The sequence below is a fragment of the Dermochelys coriacea genome, chromosome 15 (assembly GCF_009764565.3).
Source record: "Dermochelys coriacea isolate rDerCor1 chromosome 15, rDerCor1.pri.v4, whole genome shotgun sequence".
Taxonomy (NCBI): domain Eukaryota; kingdom Metazoa; phylum Chordata; order Testudines; family Dermochelyidae; genus Dermochelys; species Dermochelys coriacea.
In genome coordinates, this window is record NC_050082.1 from 811529 (window position 1) to 823557 (window position 12029).

General features: G+C 47.9%; 1 protein-coding gene across 1 annotated transcript in view; it reads right to left on the minus strand.

Moving 5' to 3' along the window:
• LOC119843807 (HORMA domain-containing protein 2-like) overlaps nt 1–12029 on the minus strand; it is a 28841-nt gene that overhangs the window by 14597 nt on the left and 2215 nt on the right. The window contains 1 exon segment of the mRNA XM_038373691.2: nt 414–502. Within this exon segment, the coding sequence (XP_038229619.2) occupies nt 414–464 (51 nt within the window). The 5' untranslated portion in view covers nt 465–502.

Below are 12029 nucleotides of genomic sequence, written 5' to 3' on the forward strand. Positions count from 1 at the left end.
ATCAAGTAGTGGTGACGATCTAGTGATCCCTTCTGGTCTCCATGACACCTGGTATTAACATTCAAAATCTCTGTGAAAAGGAGTCCCACTACCAGTTCCTTGTCTTTTTCTCCTCTAGCGAGGCTCTGCATGCCCGAGGAGTTTTACGTAGCCAAGCACCAGTATCCAGCATCTCGGCACCGCTTCTCCTACAAATCCTCAGGCACCTTAGCCAGCATCTTCTTGGCTACGCTAACCTGGAGACAACTGCTTTCAAAACCCAACAATGACACAGTGTAATCAGCACTGAGCACACTGCCTGCCCTGGGAGCAAGGGATGGGAACGGTAATCAAAGCCAGGTTTCCAGCTCTGCAGGGCTGAGTACTACTAGGCCAGCATGTTGATCAGTAACGTTAAGTCCTAAATCCTGTACCTTGGAGGTTTTATGCTTCTGCCCAGTGTGTGAGAGCTGAGCCATGGCCATAGCATCTCAAAGTGCTGCCTTTCACATGCAATTAGAACCTGCAGAGAAATAGACATTAACCACTTGGCAAATACAGGATTCCTGAAATTTCTCATCTTCCTGAGCATAAGAACCAGGCTGCATGAGAACTCTCTCCAGGATTGAAAGCTGAGCTCTTGCCAGGACAGCTAAATGGTGTCCGATTGACGTCACTCTGTGCCACAGTTTGGAAGTTCACATGGCAGCAAGAACACCTCATTAGCTATAAACAAACTGTCAATAGTACTGGAAATTCAGGGCCAGATCCACAGCTGGTGGAAATTGTTGTGGCTCCAGAGACTTCAATGGAGCTAGGCCAATTTACATCAACTGAGAATCTGGCTCTCTATCTCTTTGACAGAGGTGCTTTTGATCTTCATGCTGGTGCACAGAACAGTGCTACTGCTCAGAAATGCTGAGCCGACTCCCAGACAGCTGTTTTAACAATCCAAAGAGCATTGCACTTTTAAAAGAGCGCTGTTGAGCTGAAAGCAAAATACTAATCTTGACCCATTTTAAGCCTCTATCTGAAACATCCCACAGATTTTTAAAATAATAGTATTCTTCATTTATCTTCCATAGAAATATAGGGATTTAATCCCCTTTGAAGTGAAAATTTTATTGGAGCCTTCCTACTGAACCACTATACATGTCTTCATAATATAGCATTTTTCACCTTCAAAATCCTTGACAAACATTAACAAACTAATGCTCACTACATTCCCCAAAGGTAGAGAAGCATCATAGAATCATAGAAGCGGAAGGGACCTCGAGAAGTCATCTAGTCCAGTCCCCTTCACTCAAGAAAGGACTAAGTATGATCTAGCCATCCCTGACAAGGTCTTTCTCCAACCTGCTCTTAAAAGTCCCCAATGATAGAGATTCCAAAACCTCCCTAGGGAATTTATTCCAGTGCTTAACCACTCTAACAGTTAGGAATTTTTTCCTAATGTCCAACCTAAACCGCCCTTGCTACAATCTAAGCCCATTGCTTCTTGTCCTATCTTCAGAGGTTAAGAAGAACAATTTTTCTCCCTCCTCCTTGTAACAACCTTTTATGTACTTGAAAACTGTTATGTCCCCTCTCAGTCTTCTCTTCTCCAGGCCAAACAAATCCAATTTTTTCAATCTTCCCTCATAGGTCATGTTTTCTAAACCTTTAATAATTTTTGTTGTTCGTCTCTGGACTTTCTCCAATTTGTCCACATCTTTCCTGCAATGTGGCGCCCAGAACTGGACACAATACTCTAGTTGAGGCCTAATCAGTGCAGAGTAGAACGGAAGAATTACTTTTCGTGTCTTGCTCACAATACTCCTGCTAAGACATCCCAGAATGATGTTTGCTTTTTTTGCAACAGCGTTACACTGTTGACTCATATTTAGCTTGTGATCCACTATGACTCCCAGATCCCTTTCTGCAGTACTCCTTCCAAGGCAGTCATTTCCCATTTTATATGCATGCAACTGATTGTTCCTTCCTAAGTGGAATACTTTGCATTTGTCCTTATTGAATTTCATCCTATTTACTTTGTACTATTTCTCCAGTTTGTCCAGATCATTTTGCATTTTAACAAAAGAACCATAGAATAGTAGGGTTGGAAGAGACCTCAGGAGGTCATCTAGTCCAATCCCCTGCTCAAAGCAGGACCAACACCAACTAAATCATCCCAGCCAAGGCTTTGTCAAGCCAGGCTTTAAAAACCTCTTAGGATGGAGATTCCACCACTTCCCTACGTAACTCATTCCAGTGCTTCACCACCCTCCTTGTGAAACAGTGTTTCCTAATATCCAACCTAGATTTCCCACAGTGCAACTTGAGACCATTGCTTCTTGTTCTGTCATCTGCCATCACTGAAAACAGCCTAGGCTTCATCCTCTTTGGAACCCCCCTTCAGGTAGTTAAAGGCTGCTATCAAATTCCGCCGCAGTCTTCTCTTCTGCAGACTAAATAACCCCAGTTCCCTCAGCCTCTCCTCGTAAGTCATGTGCCCCAGCCCCCTAATCATTTCCGTTGCTCTCCACTGGACTCTCTCCAATTTTTCCACATCCCTTCTGCAGTGGGGGGACCAAAACTGGATGCAACACTCCAGGTGTGGCCTCACCAGTGCAGATTAGAGAGGAATAATCACTTCCCTCGATCTGCTGGCAGTGCTCCTACTGTTACAGTTCACCCCATAAGGCTTTATGGAAATATGCTTATGAATGTATATATGACATAACTGGAATATGTTTTGTGCTACTTATGCCATGTAACATATCTCGGTAAAGATTATGATCAACTGAATCTATTAATCCTATTTGTATGCATGTATCATTTTTGTATTCAAAGTTATGAATATTGGCTGTGTACTTGCTTGATTTTTAAGTAGCCTTAGTAAAGCATTTGGTCAGCTTCTTGAGACAGGAATGTGCAAATTAAGTGCCCAACCAAGGAACGCTTAATGAACAATGGATCTTGGAAGGCTCCAATCCACCTAAAAAGTCTTCTGGAGACATTCAAGATAGTATGTGGGAAATGGCTGCTGCCTGTAAAAACTGAGTCATGCATGGACATGTGACTTGCCCAGGTGACTCCAAAACTCCATCTTGGAGCTGGACTTTGCATAGGAGAAAGGAGGGGGTCTCCACCCACAAGAGAAAGTCTATTTAAGCCCATGGGAGACCCCTCCATTTGGTCTTCAGCTGGCTCAAGAGAGAGCCTCTCCACCCCCAGGATACCTGTGAGAAACTGGAACAAAGGACAGTAACTACAGGGGGTGTGAGTGATTGCTGGACCCAGACTAGAAGAAGACTAGGCTGTAAAAGGAAGCTGACTGGAACACCTCTGAGGGTGAGGGTTTTATCTATATTCAGTTTTCTTACTGTATTAGGCATAGGCTTGCGTGTTTTATTTTATTTTGCTTGGTAATTCACTTTGTTCTGTCTGTTACTACTTGGAACCACTTACATTCTACTCTCTGTATTTAATAAAATCACTTTTTACTTATTAATTAACCTAGAGTATGTATTAATACCGGGGGGGGGAGGAAACAGCTGTGCATCTCTCTCTATCAGAGTTATAGAGGGCAAACAATTGATGAGTTTACCCTGTATAAGCTTGATATGGGGTGTCAAGGTTCCTTCCCCGCTCTGAACTCTAGGGTACAGATGTGGGGACCTGCATGAAAGACTTCCTAAGCCTATTTTTACCAGCTTAGGTTAAAAACTTCCCCAAGGTACAAACTTTGCCTTGTACTTGAACCGTGTGCTGCCACCACCAAGTGTTTTAAACAAAGAACAGGGAAAGAGACCACTTGGAGACGTCTTCCCCCAAAATATCCCCCCAAGCCCTACCACCCTTTCCCGGGGAAGGCTTGATAATAATCCTCACCAATTGGTACAAGTGAACACAGACCCAAACCCTTGGATCTTAAGAACAATGAAAAAATCAATCAGGTTCTTAAAAGAAGAATTTTAATTAAAGAAAAGATAAAAGAGTCACCTCTGTAAAATCAGGATGGTAAATACTTTACAGGTAATCAGATTCAAAACATAGAGAATCCCTCTAGCCACAACCTTAAGTTACAAAAAGACACAAAAACAGGAATATACATTCCCTCCAGCACAGCTTATGTTACCAGCCATTAAACAAAAGAAAATGTAATGCATTTTCTAGGTAGATTACTTACTAACTTAACAGGAGTTGGAAGGCTTGCATTTCTGATCTGTTCCCAGCAAAAGCATCACACAGACAGACAGAAACCTTTGTCCCCCCCACAGATTTGAAAGTATCTTGACCCCTCATTGGTCATTTTGGGCCAGGTACCAGGGTGGTTATCTTAGCTTCTAAATGCTTTACAGGTGAAAGGGTTTTGCCTCTGGCCAGGAGGGATTTTATAGCACTGTATACAGAAAGATGGTTACTCTTCCCTTTATATTTATGACATGGGGGAAAATGGATTTATTTGGGGTTTTGACCTCATTGGGAGTTGGGCATCTGAGTGTTAAAGACTAGAACACTTCTGAAGCTGCTTTCAATTAAGCCTACAGCTGTTCGGGGACATGGTTCAGACCTGTGTCTGGGTTTGCAGCAGGCTACCGGGTCTGGCTCAAACCAGGCAGGGCACTGAAGTCCCAAGCTGCCAGGGCAGGAAAGAAGGGGCAGAAGTAGTCTTGGCACATCAGTTGGCAGCCCCAAGGGGGTTCCTGTGATCCAACCCATCACACTTACTAATACAGCCCAATATGCCCTTGGCCTTCTTAGCAACAAGGGCACACTGCTGACTCATATCCAGCTTCTCGGCCACCGTAATCCCCAGGTCCTTTTCTGCAGAATTTCTGCTTAGCCAGTCGGTCCCCAGCCTGTAGCAGTGCATGGGATTCTTCCTTCCTAAGTGTAGGACTCGGCACTTGTCCTTGTTGAACCTCATCAGATTTCTTTTGGCCCAATCCTCCAATTTATCTAAGTCACTCTGGACCCTATCCCTACCCTCCAGCGTATCTACTTCTCCCCCCAGTTTATTGTCATCTGCAAACTTGCTGAGGGTGCAATTCATCCTATCATCCAGATCATTAATAAAGATGTTGAACAAATCGGCCCCAGGACTGACCCCTGGGGCACTCTGCTTGATACCAGCTGCCAACTAGACATTGAGCCGTTGATCACCACCTGTTGAGTCCAACAATCTAGCCAGCTTTTTATCCACCTTATAGTCATCCAATCCATACTTTTTTTAACTTCCTGGCAAGAATACTGTGGGAGACCCTATCAAAAGCTTTGCTAAAGTCAAGATATATCACATCCACCGCTTTCCCCATATCCACAAAGCCAGTTATCTCATCATAGAAGGCAATCAGGTTGGTCAGGCATGACTTGCCTTTGGTGAATCCCTGTTGACTGTTTCTGATCACCTTCCTCTCCTCCAAGTGCTTCAAAATGGATTCCTTGAGGACCTGCTCCATGATTTTGCCAGGGACTGAAGTGAGGCTGACCGGTCTGTAGTTCCCCGGGTTCTCTTTCTTCCCTTTTTTAAATATGGGCACTATATTTGCCTTTTTCCAATCATCCAGGACCTCCCCAGATTGCCACAAATTTTCAAAGATTATGGCCAATGGGTCTGCAATCACATCAGCCAACTCCCTCAGCACCCTTGGATGCATTAGATCTGGACCCATGGACTTAACCTGTTCTTTCACCACTGAGGGCTGCTCACCTACTCCCCATGATGTGTTGCCCACTGCAGCAGTCTGGGAGCTGACCTTGTCTGTGAAGACCGAGGCAAAAAAAGCACTGAGTACTTCAGCTTTTTCCACATCATCTGTCACTATGTTGCCTCCCCCATTCAATAAGGGTCCCACACTTTCCCTGACCTTCTTCTTGTTGCTAACATACCTGTAGAAATCCTTCTTGATAACCTTCACATCCCATGTTAGCTGCAAGTCCACTTGTGCCTTGGCCTTCGTGATTACACCCCTGCATGCTCTAGCAATATTTTTATACTCCCCCCAGTCATCTGTCCAAATTTCCACTTCTTGTAAGCTTCCTTTTTGAGTTTAAGCTCACCGAAGATTTCACTGTTAAACTAAGCTGGTCGCCTGCCATATTTGCTATTCTTTCTGGACTTCGGGATGGTTTGTTCCTGTGCCCTCAATAAGGCTTCTTTAAAATACAGTCAGCTCTCCTGGACACTTTGCCACCTCATGTTAGCTTCCCAGGAGATCCTGCCTATCAGTTCCCTAAGGGAGTCTAAGTCTGCTTTTCTGAAGTCCAGGGTCCGTATTTTGCTACTCTCCTTTCTTCCTTTTTTCAGGATCCTGAACTCAACCATCTCATGGTCACTGCTGCCTAGATTGCCACCCAATTCTACTTCCTGACCAATTCTTCCCTGTTTGTAACCAGCAGGTCAAGAGGAGCACAGCCGCAGTTGGTTCCTCCAGCACTTGTACCAGAAAGTTGTCCCCAATACTCCCCCAAAACTTCCTGGATTGTCTGGATCCTATCTTCCAAAGTACTTGCAACCCCTCCCAGCTTGGTATCGTCCGAAAACTTTATAAGTGTGCTCTCTATGCCATTATCGAAATCATTGATGACGATATTGAACCAAACCAGACCCAGAACTGATCCCTGCAGGACCCCACTCATTATGCCCTTCCAGCATGACTGTGAACCACTGATAACTACTCTCTGGGAATGATTTTCCAACCAGTTATGCACCCACCTTATAGTAGCTCCATCTAGGTTGTATTTCCCTAGTTTCTTTAGGAGAAGGTCATGCAAGACAGTATCAAAAGCCTTACTAAAGTCAAGATATACCACATCTATCACTTCCCCCCATCCACAAGGCTTTTACCCTGTCAGAGAAAGAATCATAGAACCTCAGGGTTGGAAGGGACCTCAGGAGGTCATCTAGTCCAACCCCCTGCTCAAAGCAGGACCAATCCCCAATTTTTGCCCCAGATCCCTAAATGTCCCCCTCAAGGATTGAACTCACAACCCTGGGTTTAGGGCGGCCAATGTTCAAACCACTGAGCTATCCCTCCCCCCCCCCCAAGCTAGAAGATTGGTTTGACACAATTTGTTCTTGACAAATCCATGCTGACTGTTCTTTATCACCTTATTATCTGCTAGGTGATTACAAATTGACTGCTTTAATTATTTGCTCCATTATCTTTCTGGATACAGAAATTCAGCTGACTGGGCTGTAATTCCCCGGGTTGTCCTTATTTCCCTTTTTATAGATGGGCACTATATTTGTCCTTTTCCAGTCTTCTGGAATGTCTCCCGTCTTCCATGACTTTTCAAAGATAATTGCTAATGGCTCAGATATCTCCTCAGTCAGCTCCTTGAGTATTCTAGGATGCATTTCATCAGGCCCTGGTGATGTGAAGACATCTAACTTGTCTAAGTAATTTTTGACTTGTTCTTTCCTTATTTTAGACTCTGATCCTATCTCATTTTCACTGGCATTCGCTATTTTAGATGTCCAATCGCCACCACCCTTCTTGTTGAAAACCGAAACAAAGAAGTCATTAAGCACCTCTGCCACTTCCACATTTTTTGTTATTGTCTTTCCCACCTCATTGAGTAATGGGCCTACTCTGTTCTTGGTCTTCCTCTTGCTTCTAATGTATTTGTAGAATACTTTCTTGTTTCTTTTTATATCCCTAGCTAGTTTGATCTCGTTTTGTGCCTGGGCTTTTCCATTTTTGTCCTTACATACTTGTGTTATTTGTTTATATTCATCCTTTGTAATTTGGCCGAGTTTCTACTTTTTGTAGGACTCTTTTTTGAATTTTAGATCATTGAAGATTTCCTAGTTACGCCAGAGCAGTGTCTTGCCATACTTCCTATCTTTCCTAAGCACAATTCCCAGATTGTGCCTCAGTTTCCCTTAGCAGTTAAAGCCAACACCTTCCAACTTGGGGATGCCTACACTTACTCACCTAAGCCCATAATTAGATACCTGAGTAAGTGACCTGGAGCCTGATTCTGATCTCAGTTCACCATGAAAATCCAGAGTCACTCACTGTAATCAATAGAGTTATTCCCAATTTACATTGGTATAAATAAAATCAGAATCTGGCTCCTGATTTTTAGCACACTTTGATTTACTGTGGGGATGTCTTAGGTGTCTCAAATCGAGACAGTACTGGCTACTTTTGAAAAGTGATGTACCCAGGCCACATGTAGAGTCAACTACAGAGCCCTGGTCTACACTAGGCGTTGAGTCGAATTTAGCAGCATTAAATTGATGTAACCCTGCACCCGTCCACATGACGAAGCCCATTTTTTCGACTTAAAGGGCTCTTAAAATCGATTTCCTTACTCCACCCCCAACAAGGGGATTAGCGCTGAAATCAGTTTTGCTGGGTTGAATTTGGGGTACTGTGGACGCAATTAGATAGTATTGGCCTCCGGGAGCTATCCCAGAGTGCTCCATTGTGACCGCTCTGGACAGCGCTCTCAACTCAGATGCACTGACCAGGTAGACAGGAAAAGGCCCGCAAATTTTTGCATTTCAATTTCCTGTTTGGCCAGCGTGGCAAGCTGCAGGTGACCATGCAGAGCTCATCAGCAGAGGTGACCATGATGGAGTCCCAGAATCGCAAAAGAGCTCCAGCATGGATCGAACAGGAGGTACGGGATCTGATCACTGTATGGGGAGAGGAATCCGTGCTATCAGAACTACGTTCCAGTTTTCAAAATGCCAAAACATTTGTGAAAATCTCCCAGGGCATGAAGGACAGAGGCCATAACAGGGACCCAAAGCAGTGCCGTGTGAAACTTAAGGAGCTGAGGCAAGCCTAACAGAAAACCAGAGAGGTAAACGGCCGCTCCGGGTCAGAGCCCCAGACATGCCGCTTCTATGATGAGCTGCATGCCATTTTAGGGGGTTCAGTCACCACTATCCCAGCCGTGTTATTTGACTCCTTCAATAGAGATGGAGGCAACACGGAAGCAGGTTTTGGGGACGAGGAAGACGATGATGAGGGGGTTGTAGATAGCTCACAGCAAACAAGTGGAGAAACCGGTTTTCCCGACAGCCAGGAACAGTTTCTCGCCCCGGACCTGGAGCCAGTACCCCCCGAACCTACCCAAGGCTGCCTCCTGGACCCACCAGGCGGAGAAGGGACCTCTGGTGAGTGTATCTTTTAAAATACTATACAAGGTTTAAAAGCCAGCATGTTTAATGATTGATTTGCCCTGGCATTCCTGGCTCTCCTGGATATACTCCCAAAGCCTTTGCAAAAGGTTTCTGGGGAGGGCAGCCTTATTCCATCCACGATGGTAGGACACTTTACCACTCCAGGCCAGTAGCACGTACTCAGGAATCATTGTAGAACAAAGCATTGCAGTGTATGTTTGCTGGCGTTCAAACAACATCAGTTCTTTATCTCTCTGTGTTATCCTCAGAGAGCGATATCATTCATGGTCACCTGGTTGAAATAGGGTGCTTTTCTTAAGGGGACATTCAGAGGTGCCCGTTCCTGCTGGGCTGTTTGCCAATGGCTGAACAGAAATGTTCCCCGCTGTTAGCCACGCGGTGGGGGGAGGCAAAATGCGACCTTGTAACGAAAGCACATGTGCTATGTATGTAATGTTAACAGCAAGGTTTACCGTGAAAGAGTGTCCCTCCGGACCGTGGAGCTCCGGGCTCACCGGTGGCCGCTGGGGGCTTAAGCCCGGGGCCCGGGGCAGGGCGGCCAGCAGGGGGACCCTCGGCGGAGGAGGGTCCCTCCGGCCCCTGCCGCTCTGGGCTCACCGGTGGCTGCTGGGGGCTTAAGCCCGGGGCCCGGGGCAAGGCGGCCGGCAGGGGGACCCTCGGCGGAGGAGGGTCCCTCCGGCCCCTGCCGCTCTGGGCTCGACAGGGGGCTGCTGGGGGCTTAAGCCCGGGGCTCGCGGCTGCGGGGCAGGCGCGGGGTCCCGCGGCGGAGGCGGGTCCCTCCCGCCGCGGCTTCCCCGGGGAGAACCGGGTTGACCTGGTGTCCGGGCGGGACTTAAGCCCGGGGCCCGCGGCTGCGGGGCAGGCGCGGGGTCCCGCGGCGGAGGAGGGTCCCTCCCGCCGCGGCTTCCCCGGGGAGAACCGGGTTGACCTGGTGTCCGGGCGGGACTTAAGCCCGGGGCTCGCGGCTGCGGGGCAGGCGCGGGGTCCCGCGGCGGAGGAGGGTCCCTCCCGCCGCGGCTTCCCCGGGGAGAACCGGGTTGACCTGGTGTCCGGGCGGGACTTAAGCCCCGCGCCCGGTGACCCGGGGCGCCGGTGGGTCCCTCCCGCCGAGGCTTCCCCGGGGAGAACCGGGTTGACCTGGTGTGCGGGCGGGGCTTAAGCCCGGGGCTCGCGGCTGCGGGGCAGGCGCGGGGTCCCGCGGCGGAGGAGGGTCCCTCCCGCCGCGGCTTCCCCGGGGAGAACCGGGTTGACCTGGTGTCCGGGCGGGACTTAAGCCCCGCGCCCGGGGCTGCGGGGCAGGCGCAAAGTCATGCAAAAAATGCATGACTCTGACAATGTCAGAGTGCAGGAAAGCACAAAATGACCGGGAGGAGAGGTGGTGGGCTGAAGAGAGTAAGTGGTGGGCTGAAGAGAGGGCTGAAGCTGAAAGGTGGCGGCAGCATGATGAGAGGAGGCAGGATTCAATGCTGAGGCTGCTGGAGGATCAAACTAATATGCTCCAGCGTATGCTTGAGCTGCAGGAAAGGCAGCAGGAGCACAGACTGCCCCTATAGCCCCTGTGTAACCAACCGCCCTCCTCCCCAAGTTCCATAGCCTCCTCACCCAGATGCCCAAGAACGCAGTGGGGGGGCCTCCGGCCACCCAGCCACTCCACCCCAGAGGATTGCCCAAGTAACAGAAGGCTGGCATTCAATAAGTTTTAAACTTTTAAAGTGCTGTGTGGCCTTGTCCTTCCCTCCTCTACCACCCCTCCTGGGCTACCTTGGTAATTATCCCCCATTTGTGTGATGAATTAATAAAGAATGCATGAATGTGAAGCAACAATGACTTTATTGCCTCTGCAAGCGGTAATCGAAGGGAGGTGGGGAGGGTAACCACTAACAGGGAAGTAGAGTGAACCAAGGGGCGGGGGGTTTCATCAAGGAGAAACAAACAGACCTTTCACACCGTAGCCTGGCCAGTCATGAAACTGGTTTTCAAAGCTTCTCTGATGCGCACCGCACCCTCCTGTGCTCTTCTAACCGCCCTGGTGTCTGGCTGCGCATAACCAGCAGCCAGGCGATTTGCCTCAACCTCCCACCCCGCCATAAACATCTCCCTCTTACTCTCACAGATATCGTGGAGCGCACAGCAAGCGGTAATAACAGTGGGAATATTGGTTTCGCTGAGGTCTAACTGAGTCAGTAAACTGCGCCAGCACACTTTTAAACATCCAAATGCACATTCTACCAGCATTCTGCACTTGCTCAGCCTATAGTTGAACAGCTCCTGACTACTCTCCAGGCTGCCTATGTATGGCTTCATGAGCCATGGCATTAAGGGGTAGGCTGGGTCCCCAAGGATAACTATAGGCATTTCAGCATCCCCAATGCTTATTTTCTGGTCTGGGAAGAAAGTCCCTTCCTGCAGCTTTTGAAACAGACCAGAGTTCCTGAAGATGCGAGTGTCATGTACCTTTCCCGGCCATCCCACGTTGATGTTGGTGAAACGTCCCTTGTGATCCACCAGTGCTTGCAGCACTATTGAAAAGTACCCCTTGCGGTTTATGTACTCGCTGGCTTGGTGCTCCAGTGCCAAGATAGGGATATGGGTTCCGTCTATGGCCCCACCACAGTTAGGGAATCTCATTACAGCAAAGCCATCCACTATGACCTGCACATTTCCCAGAGTCACTACCCTTGATATCAGCAGATCTTTGATTGCGTTGACTACTTTCATCACAGCAGCCCCCACAGTAGATTTGCCCACTCCAAATTGATTCCCGATTGACCGGTAGCTGTCTGGCATTGCAAGCTTCCACAGGGCTATTGCCACTCGCTTCTCAACTGTGAGGGCTGCTCTCATCTTGGTATTCTTGCGCCTCGGGGCAGGGGAAAGCAAGTCACAAAGTTCCATGAAAGTG